General features: G+C 41.8%; 3 protein-coding genes across 5 annotated transcripts in view; 2 read left to right on the top strand and 1 right to left on the bottom strand.

Annotated features, from left to right (window-relative positions):
• LOC119175535 (transmembrane and coiled-coil domain-containing protein 4) overlaps positions 1-13,532 on the bottom strand; it is a 52,489-nt gene extending 38,957 nt beyond the window's left edge. Inside the window, exons 1-4 of one of the 3 annotated variants that reach the window (XM_075889404.1) lie at positions 13,394-13,532; positions 8,698-8,776; positions 5,977-6,100; positions 2,101-2,242 (exon numbers count right to left, since the gene is read on the bottom strand). In XM_075889404.1, coding sequence (XP_075745519.1) covers positions 2,101-2,242; positions 5,977-5,985 — 151 coding nt within the window. In that variant the 5' untranslated portion in view covers positions 5,986-6,100; positions 8,698-8,776; positions 13,394-13,532. Of the gene's footprint in view, positions 1-2,100; positions 2,243-4,375; positions 4,434-5,976; positions 6,101-6,587; positions 7,183-8,697; positions 8,777-13,393 lie in introns of those variants that run through there. The other 2 variants (XM_037426454.2, XM_075889405.1) reach the window with 2 other exon arrangements.
• LOC142803710 (uncharacterized) lies at positions 7,229-7,775 on the top strand. The gene has a single exon (XM_075889408.1). The coding sequence runs from the start codon at positions 7,364-7,366 to the stop codon at positions 7,601-7,603; it is 240 nt and encodes a 79-aa protein (XP_075745523.1). The 5' UTR covers positions 7,229-7,363; the 3' UTR covers positions 7,604-7,775.
• On the top strand, positions 7,871-19,418 carry LOC119175549 (transforming growth factor-beta-induced protein ig-h3-like). The gene is made up of 6 exons (XM_037426463.2): positions 7,871-8,418; positions 8,722-8,921; positions 10,726-10,915; positions 12,366-12,467; positions 16,028-16,135; positions 17,663-19,418. Exons 1-6 carry the CDS (start codon positions 8,121-8,123, stop codon positions 17,806-17,808), a joined length of 1,044 nt encoding a protein of 347 aa, XP_037282360.2. The 5' UTR covers positions 7,871-8,120; the 3' UTR covers positions 17,809-19,418.
• The last annotated feature ends 714 nt before the right edge of the window (positions 19,419-20,132 follow it).

Raw genomic sequence — 20,132 nt, 5'->3', positions numbered from 1 at the left:
GAGTTGCATAACCACATTGTAGAAAGAAAAGAACAAAAAGAAAACAAAAAGAGAGAGAGGAATATTGCTATTGGCACCTTCTCAGTTCAAAATTTTCTCCCGGAGAAAATTCTGAACGGTGAACATCATACATGTAAACATTATATTCACTGCATCTCTATTAAAAGATTAAGTTCAATAACTTTCATTTTTTTTTTCGTGTAATGCGTACATTTCTTCACAGGCATCTTTTTTTTACTTTTTCAGCATATCACTAGATTTAAAAAAAGGTAACTTAAGTGTTCTAGAGTAGACTCAACACATGCACCTAACAGTGCATCTAACTATTTTTTAAAAAAGAACGCACACTACCTGCTTCCACTACCTACAGCACATGCACATGCATGCAAGATCATGAGCAGCAACATAGATGAAAAAAAAATACGTGCTACTGCAACCTGTCACACCTGTAGCCAGTCCTGTTTGTTCCAGTAGAAAGAAAGAAGGGGAAAAAGAGAAATATGTGTCAAAAGCAATTTACAATTCGCACGAAATCGCTAACGTTAAAGTCAGTTATCTGGGACACCACATAGCTAGCAAATAAGCTAATCATTTCACACCTGCCTGCTACAAACAAATTTACTGATGACGGTTCCACAGACATTTTTTTTTTTCCTTTCCTTCAAAGAAAGCAACCGCTGCCTAACTCAATGTCACCAAGACTTACAGGTATTACAGCTAGGTTCTCATCTTCAAAAAGGATCAATGCATTTCTGAAGTGAGCCTGTTTTGCCACGAGATAAAAGTGAAGATTCAGTTGTGCATCTCGTTTGATAAACGTGTAATGGCAAATACTGCCAGCACACCAAACTGCTCAAACCTCATTGTAATTGAGGACACTAACACAGCAGTACATGTTTTGTAACTTATTCGAGTTGGTTCTTTTGACCAGAAACACTCATCAGTGGATACATGAAAAATATTGTTAAATGGGACATTCGAGAAAAAAAAAATACTAAATGGGCCGTATTAGTAAATTGAGCTTCTGTAATAATAAAAAGTGCTATTTCTGAATATAAGGCTGGAAAAGTATAAGGGATGTGAAAGATTGGAGGTGACATGGAAATGCATGCTAAAGACATTGGTTGGCACACCTCGGGAAGCTTTTTCAAGTATAACTGCTCATTGCACTGTCAGTCATTCTTTGATTTGTCAGCCCAGCAGTTCCAAGCCCAAAACCCAGTTCAAGCTCCATCCATCATTGACATTCTTTTAGGCATTATTCAACAGATATTAGTTGTGATTGGCAATATACACGCAACTTTATGCAAGGTGCAATTCATTTCGTACGCGAGTCTCCACTTATATGTGCCTCAATTTGCTGCCAGTAAAGTTCAGCACCACTTTTCTTTGCATTGTCAGTGTTCGCACTAAGCCATGCAACAATCTGTAGCAGGGTGTTTGGGCCTTTGTCATCAACATTTGTGGAATTCCCACTTATAACTTGTCCGAGTAGATTATAACATCACATTCCGTCATGTCGCCAGAGTGAGGTGAAGAAAGTGTTGTCCTGCATTCCAAAATAGCACAAAAATAGATAAAGAGGCAAATGTAGCAGATATCAATATTAAGCTGAAATCTGCTGCCGTTCCAAACGTATCCATTTATTTTCCTACGTCTCCATATAAACAAGCATGGCATCGTTACCATTCTCCTCCGAATGTTTGACAGTAAAAGTGAAGACGAAATGGGGAGGGGGCACTCAGAAGGAGAGCACGTTGATGAAAGCAAGCAAGTCAACACAAAAATTGTGCAGGAGTGTTAATTCATATTCCCAGCTGTCAAGGTGTGAATCTCAAGTTATGTGTACATGTTTACTAAATGTTTTATTGGTCAAGAACTACACTGCATTCAGATACAGCTGAAGACAAAATTCAATTAACATTTACCTTGTCATAACAGCCCACACATGAAAAATCTAATTAATAACAATAACTAGGTCATGAAGTCAAGGCATGTTGACATGGGAACTCGAAGCCACTGCTACCATGTTTCTTTCACATCTTATTGCAGTTTATAACACTGCTAAACCGAAATTTCTTCAAGAACTTCTTTGCATACCTCCTTGAACTGCAAATAGGATGAGGTCTTCGACAATCCGCAAACAATTTCCATTGAGGCCCGGTTCGTCCTTGAGAACGTGTATAAATGGCTCAGCCTCACCTCCCTCGCCCATCATCAGAGCCTGCATCACAGATTGCACCTGGGCGGAGCATTCCACATTAGCGAAAGTAGGGTCACACGTTCCAGAAGAATTGATATTTGGGCACGTTGGAATTGGTTATGAACATTCCAGATAGGCAACACAAAAAACCACACCACACAGCGGCTTCTCACAACTGTTGTACGTTTCTTGTGTCCTCGTTTTTTGCATTGCACATTTCAAAGGTGCATAGTCTTCTGTTTTGCTGGTTCCGTTTTCACTGGCTTTGCTTCCCAAGGAAAGAATTTGTTTGTTGTTTATAATATAAAACACATTCAACTTCCCCACAGCATCAAATCTTGTACAGATGCCTTCATTACATTCAAGTTTTATGAAGTGGCTACACACTGACATTGACTAATAAAGAAAATTCACAAGTGGGCATACCAGATAGGTATTACAGTAATGTAAGCTGCTTCAGATCAAAAAGCAAAGGGTATTGTGTCACTTTTTATGCACCGTAAATGGGCTTGTGGCTGAAGAATGAAATCAATTTACAAATGTGCATGCAGTGGTATCAAAAGGCATGTATGAAGGAAAGAAGTATAAGTTTGAGGGCTTGTTTTCTGTGTTAGACACAATATTAATGACAACTAACAGACAATGATGCCAAGGAAAATACGAAGGATGTTGTTAGAATTAATTGCAACCTAAATGTGAAGAAAGAAATGTGGATGAAACAATAACTTGCCGTCCGCAGGGACTGAACCAGCAACCTTCGAATAACGAGTCCGATGCTCTAACACTGAGCTGCGACAGCCATCATCCCTCAGTGCACTTTATAGGGTATATATGTGCATTTAAATGTGAAAGAACCAGTCAGCGCCACCAGTAGTCTTCACATTTACATTACAATTACATTTAATTCCAGTGTCAGCACCTTCTAATTCCACACTGTTCACATTGGCCCCACTGTTCAAAATGTAGCCACTGAAGAGAGTCCACAAATTTCACAACTTTGTTTTCAGCTTTTCCTGTCCAACAAACAGCATCTTTGTACAGGAAGGCAGATTGCGACAAATGGAAGCTCTTGTTGAATTTTCGAGCTAGAAGTGTTTGGAAAACTTTCGCTTGAATTTTGGTGCCTTACAACCACCCACAGAAGATGGACGACGAGGAAAAGGACAGGGTTATCCAATTAGTATTCTCTTTAATTACAATGTAAGAATAAGAAGGTGGAATATAGGTGGACACTGAGGCAACATCACATACATGGGATAAACTTTACCCACACCTGCATTACGTATGCTAAGCTCGACTACTGAGCTGTGGCCCTTCCCCTTCCAGCTTTTTTGGTTACTTGGTTTATGTTTATGGAGCTCAGTATCCCAAAGCTACTCAGCCTGTGATGTGCATAGATAATTTCAACAACCTGTGGTTCTTTGACGAGAGGTGGCATCACAGGGTATACGAACTCCAGCATTTCACCTCAGTCGAAATGCCATCCCGGTGATCCAACATGCATGTTTGTGATGAGCAGCCAACCAACGTAACCACTGAGCCACTGGGGGCAGGAAAAAGCTTTTTTGGGAGGTTGTACATATGTACCGTAAAATAACTTGCTCTTGGCCGAGTTGGTGCCTTAGTTTTCTGAACATTTCGCGACTGGCACTATACTAGGAATATGAAAAAAAGAAGAGAAGAAGAGGGGAGGAAAGGAAAAGACGGGCGCCAAACTACCAACTGTTTATTGCCAGTGCAGGATGAAAAACAGGTAAACTTCCACCCATGCACAGTGGAGCGAAAGAGTTGCCACGGACATGTCATCACGCGAGCAGTCGATTAAAAAAAAAGACAACTCAGATTAATAGTGTACAATCGACGTGTCACTGACACAAGCCGACCCATTACTTCTAATACATTACACCTCTAGCAGTTCCCTTGCTGTTTTGTCTCTGCTTTTGCTGACCATCCTAGCTCGTATATGTACCGGATCAGCTTGGAGAGGCTTAGAAAGTGTTCACCAGGGTAAATCATGTTTGCAAACATGGAACATCGACCACCATGGCATCGGCATGGGCGACAACTTTTTCTACCATGTTTCTCAAAAGCACCAGTCACTTAACCCAGCAATACCTTGTTTTCGAAAACAGTAATCGCAGAGCACTAAAAGCCGAGCAGGAAAATACATACCTGCGAAGGCAGGCCGAGGTGCTGTATCAGCTGCAGAAGACATTTTTCGCAAAATTCTCTGAAAGGCAAATTAGCAGAGAGGACTCGAGCAATGACCAACGATCGCTTTAGTGCCTAAAGTAAAAAAATTAAACTACTTTTATTGAAACAGAGCTTGGTAGCTTTAATTACACATGAAAGTAATAGGCAGCAACTAGTTTTTTCATAAAGCATTTGATGTACAGCCATGTAAAGGTTACTCAGTCATCTACTCAGCTTCTATCACAATCAAAACGTTTCAGGAGACCGAAGGGTTTAGAAGAGTCAATGAAGTGACATTTTCAACCTGTATTTCTTTTGCATTTAACAGTCCGTATCCTTTATACATCATTAAAACACGGGCAAGCAAGCATAATGATGTGCCAAATAATGTATTGTTGACACACACAAGCGCGCATGCAGTGACCCTATGTTTCTTAATAAATAGCATTATATTTCCCAGCATTACTTCTATGCAATTATGAAAAATTTCATTCTGCATGACAGCATCATGATTACATACAAGCTAGTCTGCATGCTAATATTGTGACACATTACAAAAGGCAGAAACTCGACAGGCTGTCAAACAGCAAGTTACAAATGTTTTTGTACTTACAAAAAAGAAAAAGTCATAGAGGCATGCTTATGTGGCAAGGCAATAGAGTGTCTTCCAATTTAGGTCTCAGTATTGGTCTTTTATGACCAATGCTGAAACCAACAAAAGCGTGCACAACCTAGAGGTGTTCGATGAATGCCCATTGGCTATGCATGACCCAATGTGATTGCCTGTGCAAACTTTCAGGTACCAGTAACTTCGACAGCCTTTTTCATTTGAGGAAGGCATTATAATAATTCCTGTGATGTGTAATAGGTACTGACGTGATGTCATGGACGCCGATTCTCAATGCGCTAGCATTCTGCGGTGGTGGCTTCGAAAACAAACAAGTTGCGGTTATCCTGCTTTAAAGTGACGATGAAGTCTCGAGGATACCTCTGTACTTGAATAGCTAAAGAACCTTAATATGATGTTTTGATAACCTTAATGTGACATTGCAAATGTTGCGTGCCAATCAAAAATGTTTTTTTTTTTTCTATTCTGTACATTACTGTCATGATGTTGAGATAGCCGGCTCTAACGTAGCCTACCTTCCCATATTTTGCCAAATATAAATTTAAAAAAAATTGAAACTTATTGGATAATGGGTCACACTAACTGGGGCCAATCGAAATCAATTAGATTTCCCAATTGGTGTCAATGTTTTTTTTTTTTCCTACTGGGGTCACCTCTACGCTGGTGCTACAACATATGCTGATTTCAGTGATGTCAAGGGAAGCCATCTATAGTTTTTGCACGCAGATAATGGTGGTGGGGATTACATATATATATATATATATATATATATATATATATATATATATATATATATATATATATATATATATATATATATATATATATACACACATCTAGTGGTACCACTAGTAGACGTTTGCAATGTTTAGCGATAACTGTAGTGATATATATTACTATACTTATTATTGTAGGTAAAACAGGTGCTGCGAAAATACATATCGCTATTTACCGGTCCCATTCATCCGGGAAAAGGTCGTGAAGCGAAAGGGCGCAGATGGCACAGTAGGAATACAAGCCGGCATCTCCCAAAATTTTCTGCAGCGGCCTCCCAAGGCGGTGCGGCACTTGAACACCTTCAAAGAGGAACACGAATTATGAAAGACGCGAATACGTAGTGTGCCTACCAACTTCGCGAACAATGAACATACCGACGGTGTTACACAAACACCGCATCGCGGCAGCAAAAAGTGCATCGGGTATACGCGCGAAATTGCGACAGCCGGACGCAGCCATATCCCGCGCAGTGCTCGCACAACATCGAACGACATCTCAACACGTCGCATCGCAATTATTGCGCCCTTACGCGTTACGCGAAACCTCAGCCCAAAACGTGGTAGCGACATGAAACGCCGTCGAGCGAGCAACGCATTCCTTCCTTCATAAAACATAGATTCCGCTACATCAGCTGATTCCGAAGTGAAACCACTACGCGCGTGGAAAGACCTGCCATTTGGATCGTGCTGGCTGCACGAAGCGTATAGCGCGTGGATTTTTTTTTTTTCAATGACTCGCTACAACTGGCTAGCACTTCCTCAGTTTAACATGGAAGAAGTTGCAGACCTTGAGGAGGAGACTGGACATCCTCTTGAGCCTCCAGACCGATTTCGTCAGCCATGACGCTTGTCACAAGTCAAGTCACCGTTCCCTCTTGGCGCACTACTCGCGATTGCATGCTCGTAACATGATCGGTTCGTCTGAACGTTCACATTTGTCGCGGTGATGTAAACAGACTGTCGGGAGTACGCGATAAGGAGATAGCATCAGAAATAGCGTGTGCAGTGCAGGGCGCATATGGGATCAGACGAAACCACGACTTTCGCGCACGCTGTCATTGCGCTCTATAAAAGTAGTGCGCGTAATGTGGCTGCCCCCATTCACTCTCTCGTATGCGAGGAAAAACCAGTCTTATTTGTACGACTATTGCCATGAACACTTTATCACATGTTGGTTTAACATGTGTAACACTTTGTTAGAGTTAGACACTCAATTTATAACGTCTCTTTATTTACATCACTTTGGACGTGCATCGGCGATTTGCGCGTTCGCGCAAGAACACGCGCTTTATCGAGTAGTTTGCTTGATGATGACAGCTAATATAATTTTGGCGCGTCTTGGCTGTTGACTTGCGTGAAGGCTGCCGGTGGCTGTGGCTATTGCTTTGATACGTCGCTGTGGCTAACTGTGGTAGCCGGATGATTGATGATGATAGCTGTGAAAACGGCGTGTTTGCGCATGTGTTTGCGTGTGACTGAAAACAAGTATTTGTGTGATGCAACGCTCGTAGTTCGTGGGCTCACGTCTATGTGTCGACGGCGCGTTGGCGGCTATGGTTCAAGATGAACAGCGTCGGAGAAGAGTGCAACGAGCTGAAGCAAAAGTACGACGCGTGCTTTCACAGTTGGTTCTCGGAACAATTCCTCAGGGGCCGCAAAGAAGATCATTGCGCTTCGCTGTTGAAGGTCTACCAGGAGTGCGTGAAGAACGCCATCCGCTCGCAGAACATCGAGTTGTGGGAGCTGGAACAAGATGTTCTCGGCACTGACAAGGAAAAAGAGACACCGCCGCCCAAGAGCTAGTAGTGCTTTGGACGGGGCGCCGGCCCCTCGCTACTTGCTGCCTATCTCGACAAGGACCGCGGACGCTACACGTGTGTGATAGCAGCGTATCGGATGACCCGCAATCGCCTTGTGGAAACATGCCACGTCTAGTTCACGGAACGCGCAAAAATAAAGTGTTTTGTTTAATACATTGCTCGCGCAGTTCTGCCTACGTGCTATGCATGTCACCTGCTGCACCGGCGCTGGTAGCAGCAACTCTCTCTCGGTTTTTCTGGCTCCCCGCCGCTGAAGACCGGGTGTTATTTGCACTCTGGCAGACGATTCAAGGTCATTTTCAGGGTACGGCGTATCTTGCTTATTTGAGTCTCGTGTAGCTCTGATAGAGAGCGTATTTCTAGCTGGCAGCGGGCCCTCTGGAAAACGGGAGGGGACGGTTGGGGTCGTGCGCAAACAGACGCACTCATGTTCGGCCAGTCGATTGTCTGTCAGCGCTAATACACACTCAGTCGTGTGTACGTCCTCCGTGAATTTCGAAATGAAGGCGATAGTTGCCCTTGTCTTCGTTGTCGTCGGCATACAGCACGTCTCTTATTGCTACCCCGACATCGAGTACCTCGGAAATGGCACTGTTTTGCAGCGTTTCTTAAACTTCGTGCCCGGTACCGGTGAAACTGAGCATACCATCGCCTCGCTGACGGGACAGCTACCACCCGAATGGCAGAACGTAACCTCCAAGCGTTCTAACCTGCTCGAGATAGCAAAGAAGCTCAACTTGACCACGCTAGTTGAAGCAGTAATCAAAGTTGGCCTTGGAGGACTGCTGAATCACGAAGGTAATTTGATCTCCGTGGAGTGTTTGTTAAAGTTTGAGATGGACTTTTCTTGTGTAGCACTGATTAACTTATCTTTTCATGCACTAATAATTAATATTGATTGTTGGTTGAGCTTATTCATCATACATGTACAAGGAAAGTGCCAACCTATGAAAATGAATGCATTGGAGAAGCACTTCAACTGTCCGGTTTTTCGATCTCGCATCTATTCGCTGGCACTTGTGACCTTTGTAAGGATTGTGATCATGCAAGTTTGTGAGTGCGAAACAAGTGACTTGCATTTCCCTTGTGTGGATTCTTCAGGTCCATTCACCTTGTTTGGTCCCACGAACGAAGCTTTCGAAAAGGCACCCGACGCCTGCAAGTATGTTCCTCTGAAAAGTATCGTCAAGTACCACATTGCGCTTGGAGCGCATAAGAAAAATGAATTGAAGAACAACCTACTGCTGAGAAGCTTTTTGCCCGGACACACACTGCGAATCAATATCTACCCGCAGACGAAGGTGAGTGAACAGACTTGGATCCAATACTGTCGAGACACTACCTTACTCGTAAGGTAATGAAGTCACATGCTTTTGGATGCAATTATCGGAGATGATGTGTACTTCCTGATCACTTGGTGCATACCATGATGTAGTCTTGATTATTTTATTATACAATGGCAACGGAGCAAGCTCTGTTGCAGCATTGCTAAATGAGTGTGCAGTGTTGCGAAATAAAAGGGTAGCAGCTCACTCAAGCAGTAGAGGCATAGCTCAGGGAGAAATTGGGATAGTGTTTCTTGTCATTTGATGTGTACCAATGAGAAGCCACTAAATGATGAAACTTGGGAATTCAAGAGAAGATCGAAGCTTGAGGAGATGAAAAATTCTTGAACACAACGTGTTGTAGCCAATGTCTCTACAAGTGGTCTCTACAAGGGGCAGTGCCAGTGGGGGGTATGGGGGTGCTGGAGCCCCCCAGAAATTATCGCCTGCCCAACTTTAGCCCCCCCCACCTCCATAGGCAAACTTCGTCAAGATGCACCACCTAAACTGCCGGCTTCCCAGACATCCATGAAGAAACTCGCTTATCGTAAGTGCCCTTCCCTCCCCTTTCGGTATAAAAATCTTAGAAGTGCCCCTGTTGCAGCCTAAAAAAAGGCAAAACCACTTGTCTCTGAAGTTGGCTCCAGCGCAACATTCTTTGTTCAGGAATATTTATCTCTGAAGGATTAAAAAACAGACCAGATGGAAAATAGCTCGATCAAAACACGCCATTATAGTCGGGCATAATCTGCTTTTTAGTGGCTTTGTTAGTAGTTTTCTTTGCTATGCAATGTGTGAGAAGAAGAAAACAACTTAATTAATAGCCTGAAAAAAAAAAGGTTTTGTTTGTCTTTATCTCGTACTGAAATGACAACAAAAAAAATGCTTGGAAGAAGCGAGAAGAGTTGAATGATAACTTGGTTGTGCAAATGCTTTCTCTGGAGGTATTTGAAATTGCATCATACTGCACGCTTGAGTTTGTTGATAACATTCACAGCTGAGCAACTCATATGATGTGTCCAGCTATAATGAGCGAGCAATTGCCTGCAAAGCTACTTTCATTTCATAGCCCTAAATTCAATACACTGCTAAACTTGACGACACTTTCGTCAGCAGAAAAGTTGCAATGAACTCTCTTTATTGAATTCACTGTTCTCATCAAGGTCATGTCTAACAAAGAAAACAAGCTCTTAATTTTTCTTTTCTTTTTTTTTGTTGTTTTTTTTTTGTTTAGTGGTAGCGAGGGTCTTGTTCTAGCACACCTTATGCCTTCAGGTAGTGTCCGAGGAATGATGAAAAAGCTGGTAGCACGTTTGTAGATCATGTGCTACGTGGCACCAGCAGGCAAAAAAAAAAGTGTGTGCCACACTAGTCGTGATGGCTAGGAGTGGTGCTGACTAGCGCTCCCATGTTTAAATGTGCAGATATAGTACCCTATGAAATGGACAGAAGGATGATCGCTGTCATAGCACAGTTGGTAGTGCACTGGATGCATTACTTGAAGGTTGCAGGTGCGGTGCAACCTTCAAGTTATTATTTCCTCAGCTTTAAATTCTTCACATTTATATTGCGATTACTGCAAATAATGTCCCCTATGCTTTTCCTGGCATGATTACTGCGTCTCATGAAGGTTGTGTCTAACAGAAAAAAATGAGCCCTTGAATTGCCCTTTTTTTGTTCAGCAAACCCATTCGCTCTTCGGTTAGAAAAGTAAAAATGTGAGACTTGAGTCAATTCAGCACGTGCCGACTAACCCAGCGACTGTACACCTCTGTCGCAGTCTGTAACGGTTTCCGGAAAACACATTACCGGTACTGACAACGTGGCCTCCAATGGAGTCGTGCACGTACTTTCGGAGGTGATCTGCTCAAATTTCAAAGGAAGCACAGCTTACGAGCTAAGTCGCTGCAAGGCTTACTCGATCCTTAATGACTTGATCAAGAAAGCTGGCCTCTACAGCGCCCTCGACGGTAAGCTCAGTTTGAATGTAGATGCATATATAATCCAGTACAGAGTGGGTAGGTCGCTGGACCAGTACAAGGCATTAAGATGGATCGCATCTTTCTATTTTATAAAAGTTCGGGCTATAAAAAAGGAAAAAACTGTAAGAGAGAGATTACACCTTTTGAGGCATATCTACTCTTCAGATGCTAATTGTCGTCATTCATGCTTTCGTTTCCTTTTTTGAAAGCTGCACCTACTATTTTTTTGCGAAGTCTGATACGTTGCTCCGATTAACATGTGCACTGTTCACGATCTGGAAGTACTTGGCACACAAGGAGCATGCAAGTTGGATAATGGCTATTGTTGGATCATGCAAGAGAGCTAATGGCTATTGTTTTACAAGATGAGTTTTAACAGGTGTAAATGCTTTAAAAGTAGTCTTGTACACATTAAAAAGGGGAGAGGCCCCACTGGCACAGCTCTTGGTTTACGCCTGATGTTTTTTATGTTCTATTTATATTTTTTTCATTACATGATGCTGTGTGTGAGTGACGATTTTGCTTTGAACTGCCTTTCACTGTTGCCTTGTACTTGGGGGCTGTGGCTCAATCAAGCTGTCGATGACAGTTTTTCTTGCAGCTCTCTGTCACTGTATTTTCCTGAGGCAGAAATAAAATTATTATTATTATTATTATTCTGTAATAGAATCAGGGTTGGCACCAACTCAAGGCATGTTATTATATGCCCATGTTCTGTTAACTATTTCTGAAATGTGGTTTCTCGTGAAAAATTTGTTTTACGTCTTATTAAGTAATTACATGAAGAGAATCATGCGAATAATGACATGAATAAGTATTATGAGATGGAACGCTCAAATGCATGGCAGGCAGCCTAAATACGAAGCGCAGCAATTTTCGGCTGCCGTTCTTTAAAATAAAGGGGAAAGAGCACCATTACCTGTTCAGTGTCGACACGCCCGCTTCGCTTTTGCTGATAAAGAAGGACAGCTCATTGCGTATCATGGTCATTCGTGACTGTAAGCTCGGTATAGGTCATACATTTCGTGCATCTTAAAAAAGACTTCTTTTGAAAGTCGCAACAGTTCACAATAAAATGTCACCCTTTCCAATTAATTTCTCACAGCGCTAACAAAGTATTGGTTAAATTGTGATTGGAGACGGTTTGCCAGATGCTAACGTGTTCGCTGTCATAGTGCTTGCGACAGTACATCACATTCACGTCATGAGTGAAGCTGCTTGAAGGAGCAACATCGCTTCGTTTTTTTCAGGTGATTGTTTTGTTTTACATTAGAATGAAAAAAAAAGACACAAAAGAAGAATAAAACAAGATGATACACAAGCGCTGACTTCCTAGACTGTCTTCTTCCATGCACGTCTTGCTTCGCACTGTAAACATGGGTATTGTACTTTATCCTATTTTCAAACTTAACCTCGAGAAAACTTTGTGACTCTACAGGAGATGGACCATTCACGGTGTTTGCCCCAACGGATAAGGCATTCGCAAAATTGAGTCCCGATGTCATCGACCACCTCAAGAACAATGTTACAGCCTTGAAAGGTAATGGTTATTTTTGTTTAAGGTACCATGCAGGCCCCAAAAAGGCATCGGACAAGGGGGGATCTACAGAAAGTAAGAACGACAATGAAAAGGCAAGCGCATGATGTGAAGTCGCATAACTGGACTGCTAGGTATGCTACGCTGTATCCACTTCATGCGGCAGGCCGCGCAGTTGAACAGAAATTTTGATTTCTTCCAGAATTAGTGTCATGTCATTAACAAAACATTCCCAATAAAATAAATAATTTCACCCATCAACGAGCTATTGTGTACAACTAGCATGGATTGTGGAAGTTGACACTGCATATTAAAACTTTTTACACATCCTTTCGGCGCCAAATGAAGTGACAGCTGTCGTGAATGTGGTACAGTTTGCACCCTCTTGATTAGGGATAGATACACTCATGACTTATGCACAGTGCTGCCCAACCTAGCCCAAACGGGTGCACTCCTGTCGATGATAATGACAAGAAGGTGCGCACTACTATATAGTAGCTAATGCTTAGGTCATGTGCTCCACTGTTTGCGTTTCGTCTGATATCTATAGTAAAGCTTGGTAAACAACAGGAAAAATCGGCAAACAAGACCAGGCATAAAGGAAAGATTGCTTTTTCCACCCTATTTTTGGCACCTTTGTCCAGTTATTGCTATTAATCACGATGCTGTAACAAGATTGAATCTTTCATACTACGATCGCACCATGCTCTATCTGGCGTTGACCATCAGGAGTGATATACACCGTTGTATTGCAAATACTGTAGAGTCTCGTTGAACGGAAATTGAAGGAATCAGGAAAATGTGTTCTATTTGACAGGAGTCTTATTTTCTGAGCAATAAAGAGGTGTGCGGAATTCCAAGTTCGAAACCTAACATATTTGAGGCAGTCGTTCCATATAAGCGGCAATGTCATTTAAAGGGCTACTCACCAGGTTTGACAATTTTTAGCTGACAAGTGCAATGCGTAGATGAGGCGTTCATGATCACGTCTGCCAAACTTGGCAACGCTACGCGCCGCGGAAGTGGGTCAAATTTCAAGATGAAAGCTGCTTCCCCTCCCCTCTGCCGGCGCCTGCGTAGAGAATGAGGGCATGACGTAGGCGTAGGACGAGCCTGCTCTGACGTTGTCAACAGTATACCACGTGACATGGCAAAAATTATTTAACACAACATGCGTAGTTTATATATTTGTTGCTTTAAGAGATAATAAAACTTGAATTAAATATTCAGACGCAATAAAAATTGTGCGTGCCTTTCTTTTATTTTTTTCCTGTGAAATCCTACGAGATGCGAGGCTAATGTGCCAGCGTTTCGCATGCGTTAGTGTCCCCGCGGTCAGCGCATGAAGCAGACAACCGCTGTGGAACGCTTTTACGCGTTCGCGCACTCATTGTGCTCATCTACTTTACCGCGTATAAGCTAGCGTTTTCAAACCATCCCACAGAAACAGGCAGAAGACCACAAAATAATGCTGGTCAACAAAGCAACGCTGCTCGCGTTCTCGGGGGTTGCACTTGCTTGGGCACGTCATGAGCACGTCACCTCATGGTCGGATGCTGGAGAGGGTGGGGAAGAGATTTGTCTTGCGAAGGCTACGCGGAGGAGTGGCAAGGGTTTCGAGCTCGCCTCCTCTCATCCTTGTTTCGCGCCGCTTCAAAAAAACTGTTTTCTCCGCTCGTAATGAACCGATTCAAAAAATTTTTGTGGCAAAATGTTCCTCATCGGACACCCAACTAATTCCACTGTCTAACTAAAACTCGGTATGGGGCCTGGTGAGTGTCCCTTTAGGAGATTTCTGTTTACTCTACATCTTGATACGATTTTTTGATGGGATAGCTTTGTGTTTAGCTACATTGATATGATAGCACTAATTTTGTTCAGAACACTATCAGATGACAGTGAACAAGTCAGAAAATATCAGTTAATCTACGCAGGCAGCAAGATATGTTGCATAAAAGAACTACACTAAACCTCTCGGTATTTTCTGCCATCATTTTGCATCCCCTTTTACCTTGTGTTCTTAATCCTATTGCTGTTACGGTAGCTTTTAGTGCAAAATAAACCCTTTTGTTGTCTTTTAAAAGTTTTCACTCTTGCACAAGAGCTGCTGGAAACTTGAATCTCGTCAAAGGTTGTTGTGTCCAACAATATCTTATTGGGATGACATCACACGTTTGTGATATGCTTGAAATTCTGACCAGCAAATTGAACCAACGAAGCAGGCTGGGCAACCAAACACGTGCAGCATGCTGTACACATACATTTTGCTATACTGCAGACATGAAAGCAGAATCCCAAACATGGGAGTTGGTGATCTAAAACGAGTTAGCAAGTTATTTTGAGCGCACTAGGACCATATAACAGTCTGAGAACGAATAACCAAGTCATAAGTGCAGATCTCTACCTTGATGGTTAGCAATAGGCACCCCGAGCAATAGACATTGAACATGTTTCGGACAGCAGCCCCACTCGATTTTACGGAGCACTTTGCCGGAACATTCAGTGCAAATTGTTTTGTGAACTGGACCATTAATGCTTTTATTTTTATAACTGAAGCAGGACAGACAGTGTGGCAGTGTTGAGCAGCCTTCATGGCTTGCAGCCAAAGAGCAACACCCTAGTCCTCCTCCTGACATCATACAGGAGAGGGTGCCACTCGAAAATCTTGGGGTGAATCCCACATTAGTACCGCACATGGTGGAGTTGAGGAGTTAAATTACCCTTGTCCAATGCAGGCACACATGAAACTGAATTTTGTTCCAGCTATTGCACTGAGGAATGTTTGATTAAGCTTTAGCGTTGTGCTCTAGAAAAAGGGTGTGTACTCTTTGTTTAGACTCGTTTAACTCTTTTTATTCCAGTTGACAGAAAATGGATTGAAGTTGGGATTAGCCACAAGACAGAGAGTCTCTCAGTTTAAAGAACTCCTTAACAAAATGAAATTTGCAACAAGATTCACCGCGGTGACAGTGTTGCCAAGTACAGGATGAAGTCACGAACAGGAGCGTTGGATGAGAACATCCTGCAAGACGTAGTATGAAAAGTGCTCACGGTTTCCCAGTGATTTCTATTATGTTCCCTTTTCGTTGGTGATGTCTCTGGGCCTTCAAATTCTGCCAGAGCCCTGCTTTTACAATTCGATTTCAACAATCCTCTATGTGTTCCTACACAACAATCTTGCTCTATGTCACTTCTTTATTGCTACAGACATGCATTATCGTCTTACGTTTGTAGTATGAGTTATTGTATTAACTGTGCATAACAGTGTGACCGGCATATTCTTGGGGCCATGTTATTTACACTAACATCTTCAGCATCAAACTCGCAGCTCATCCATTGACATACATTGGGAACATAAATGTGGGATCCAAGTAATCTGTGCATCATGAACAAGCAGATGGGCACTTCAAGTTGTGATCTTAACAGTTGGTTAATCACTTTCTTGTTATTTTCGAGAGAATACCTTGCTATTGCATATAAGTAAGACTTGCATTGCCACTTTTTCTAGCATTTTTCACCGTGCACATTCCAAATACATACTCAGTTTCCGCATAATTGCGCAGAGGTTCTGCTCTACCATGTGGTGCCCGATGTGTGGTACAGTGCCGGGCTCACGAATGGGCAGCTGAAGACACTGCAGGGACAGAACTTATCTGTTTCCATCAATGAAGGTGAGGTGCCTGTAATGAGTTGCGGTTTACCATGTTTACATAAATATAATTATTTGAAAAAAAAAAAAGTGATAGCTTCAGGAAGCACCATGCTTAATGCTTTGCAATATTGTCGTCGTGTAATGAATATCCAAAAGACGGCATACTGTAAACAATTGAAATGTGTGTGCCTGAATGAATTTCGCAACTTTGTATTGACATTTGCAGTGCAAATATATTAACTGAGACTATAAATAATAATAAGCTAAATAAAGAATAGCAAAAGAACTGCTAAATGCTCTCTTGTACTTTTCATCTAGATAGCTACAATTGTGTTGTTTTTCTGATGTTCATCCTCAGTAATTTTTGTATCTTTAAGGGACACTAAAAGTAACTATCAAGGAGACGATTGTTGAAATAGCAGTCCAGAAACCTTATAGTATTACCCTTGTGCCAAAGAAGGGCTTATTTTGAAATAAAATCATGTTTTAGTGGCCTGCATTGGGTTAGCGCATTTCCAATTGCCAGTCTCAAGAAGCGGACCGACTCGCGTCACTGTTGCCGTGCACAATGTTGCTCAGATCTGCGCGGTTGCCGACACTAGTAGACAGAACGAAAGCAGCGGGTACCACAGCAGCAAAGGCTATTGATAATTTCCTGCCATTGGCTCCTAGATGGCAGATGTGTTTTGGTTCAAGTGCACCCTGCTAGATGACATGACCTGTCCAGTGTAACCACGTGAAAATTGAATTTTTTAACCATTCGCGCCATTACCCATAGTGACATTTGGCAGTTCTTTTTTCCATGACTCAAACAAATGAACAAGCAGCATTTTATTGAGTCTCTTGAAGCAAGGAAGGTTCTTTATTCAGTGCAGCTAGATTTATTACTAGTGATTAATTGTAGGCAATTCGTCTGACATCATCAATATCATTTTGAGAATGTCCTGCTGCGACGCATGTATTCTTGTGTATTTACCTTAATTTCTCGGTAAATAGGGCACTGCTGTTGATAATATTGTCGTTTTAAATGTTGCCATTCATTGGGCTTTTACTCTGACATAATTTGTTATTTGACTTTAGTGTCCCTTTAACTTGTTACCACCAAATACATATTTATATACGTAAATACTTGTACATGTTTATAAACGGCCCACTACTAAAATTTGGCAATTTGCATCTAATACTTACTGAAATAAACTTGAAACTTGTTGTTGCTAACCTCATACAGTTGGTTTAATTTTTTTTCTGTGCTTATATCCTAACACTATGCACATGTGGGGGCTCGATGTTGAAGTTCACAAAGTAATTAGTGACATGTTTAGAAATTATCAGAGTTCTGATGATGGCGTTCATACCAGAAAAGGTTTAGTACCAAACTAATTTGAGTGAATAGAAAGAAATTTTTGAGAAATGCCATTGAAAAGCCTCCATTGAACTGCTTCAAGAATTTTTTTTAATATCATAACTGTAGCTGCAAAATAAATGCCCGAGCACATCTACTAGACATGCTTCTCAACAACCGAGTTACCCGTCTGTGTTTCTTCAGGTGGTGTTCACATCAACGACGCCTCGGTCATCTTTGCGGATGCTGCTGTGAGCAACGGCGTAGTCCATTCAATCGACACCGTGCTGATTCCGAAGCTGATCAGGTTCAACAGAGTCTTTCGTGTGACTATTGTAACCACGGCATAATCTCGCTCTGTGAAGTCCGCGACTTGGCCTTTCTGCACGGCCTTGCCTCAGACTAATTACTTTTGTTTGGTTAGGTTAAAGTAGATGGTCGTGCCTGTGCGGTGCAGATCTTATGCCATTCACAAAACTACAGACCAGCAGATCGTTGCTATGAACATTCTTTTCATTTCCCAGTGCTCTGGAACTTACTGTATGCTGCAGGAAGTTCAGTAAACAGCCCATAGTCAGGCCCGGCAGCCACCAGCAATGAAGCTAACGCAACTTTAACAAAAAGTGTACATAATGCTGAATACATAATTAAGCGTTATGGTCAATAAGAAAATTTAGTGGAGGCATGTTTGCATGTCGTCTGAACCTGTAAGTGACCAGTGATGCTCGCCTCAATTCGGTGTGCCTTTTCGTATCAGTGAAATGATACCAGTGAAATGCAATAGTAATGTAAAAAATGCGCTGTGGTCAAAGAGTGTGGATTCACAGAGGTAATCTGGGTGCACTGGTTTGTACGCCTTAATTGCAAGTAAAACTATTATCAACATGTCTCTGAGATGACATGCAGTTGTGTGCGACGCAGTATAGTGTGCTCACATAACCTTTCATGTAGTGGATGAATGTGCGCCTGACACATATCAGTAAGAGTGAACAAAACTTGAGACGTGAAAGTGCCAGAGTGTTATTAGTTACAAGTAATATAATTAGGCCAAACCTTTCTATGCAGACCGCTTTACTTTGTAGTATCAATATTGGTCACAACAATAATTATCGGTATTAAAAATACTCATCACAATTCTTGAACAAATGCACAATCAATAGCATTCATTATAACCAAATGCATTTTGACGAATACTCCTTAATACTCTTTATATACAGTGAAATGTTGCTTTTTTTTAATATCATGAGAGACACTTGGTCTTATAAAATTTTATCAGCTGCAGACAGCCTATAAATAGTCATAACAATATCAAGTGCCACGTAACTATGTATGTCAGTATTACGTGGCAATCTATTGTGTACTGACCAGCTGTTTTTAATGTCTACTGTAGCCAGCTACACATTTAGTGCCTTATATTTTCTGCCTGCTTCTCTATTCAGAATCTCTTCATATATTTTTCTTTTTTGTAATACATTTAATTGAACAACATCTATTTTATACATATGCTAGTTTTAGAGGAAAACTCAATGCTTTGTTTTGTCTAGATGCTCTCGAAGTGTAGCTTCATGGCTTCTCTTTTGCTGCTTGTTTACCAAATGCTATATACTACTATTTAATACATACATTTGTGCTCAACAGAAAAATGAGAGCAAGTGTTTGTTGAGTCACGGTGCTTTCGTGGTCGTGTTGCTCATGCTGGTATTCTAACCAGTGCAGCAGCTATCATGCAATTCCATACCACTGAATAGCATTTAGCATAACTGTGTATATGTGTGCTCAGGTGAATTAAAAGCTGTTCTCAGAGCCAACTGCATTCACTCGAGCAAAGAACTGTTCTCAGGGCCAACCGTGTTCGCTCGAGCCTACGAAACATACAATAACTATAAAAACAAGCTTTAATTATTGAGAAATGTATTGAATTATGCCAGCTCATTTGTGTGAATAAAATTTTTTAAACAAACACTTTCACCCAATTACTTTTGCCACCCTAAGATGGCTACCATACTGATCAAGATTGTATTATACAAAGTTATAAACTCGCACCTATGCTCTTACTATACATTGTGGGAGTGTTTCACATCAGCGATGCATGTGCCAGCCAAAACGCCAGCGAAAAAGTGGGTGACGGACCAGCATGCACACACGCGGTGGGTGCCACGTTGGGGCGTAGGTTAGTGGGCAATGTCGTGGCTCATCCGTTTTATGTAATTCTGAGTCAATTGTTTTAGTGTTGGTTCATGAATCTTCTAGGTTTTCATCCACTTTTTCCATTCCTCGAGGCAGACGCACCAAACCTATCAATATGTATATTTCAGCATGCATTGATATCAAACACACTCATCTGCCTAGGACGGCACAACAGTTCGCAAGTGCACACACACCACTTGAGCAGATTTTTCCAGCAGTATGTGAACTTGGGCGCGTCTTTCCAAATAGATCTCAAATGGGACTAAGCAATGAAACAGGCAGAGAAAACTCGTCGCAAATGACCATATCTATAACTGTGCCGTTATTCATTACGCAGAGGACAATAAGGAAAAAAAAAATGGTAGGGAAGATGGAAGCTTGCAAAGAAAAATTCATCAATAGAAGGTGTGCACTGGAGCAGACGGTATGACAGTGTTCTTCATAACTAGCACGAGGTGCAGCCTTGAAGAAGACAAGTAAAGTCATC

This window comes from Rhipicephalus microplus, chromosome 3 (genome assembly GCF_043290135.1).
Source record: "Rhipicephalus microplus isolate Deutch F79 chromosome 3, USDA_Rmic, whole genome shotgun sequence".
Classification (NCBI taxonomy): Eukaryota; Metazoa; Arthropoda; class Arachnida; order Ixodida; family Ixodidae; genus Rhipicephalus; species Rhipicephalus microplus.
The sequence above is the reverse complement of the archived record's forward strand: the minus strand, read 5'-3'. Positions and strand labels throughout refer to the sequence as shown.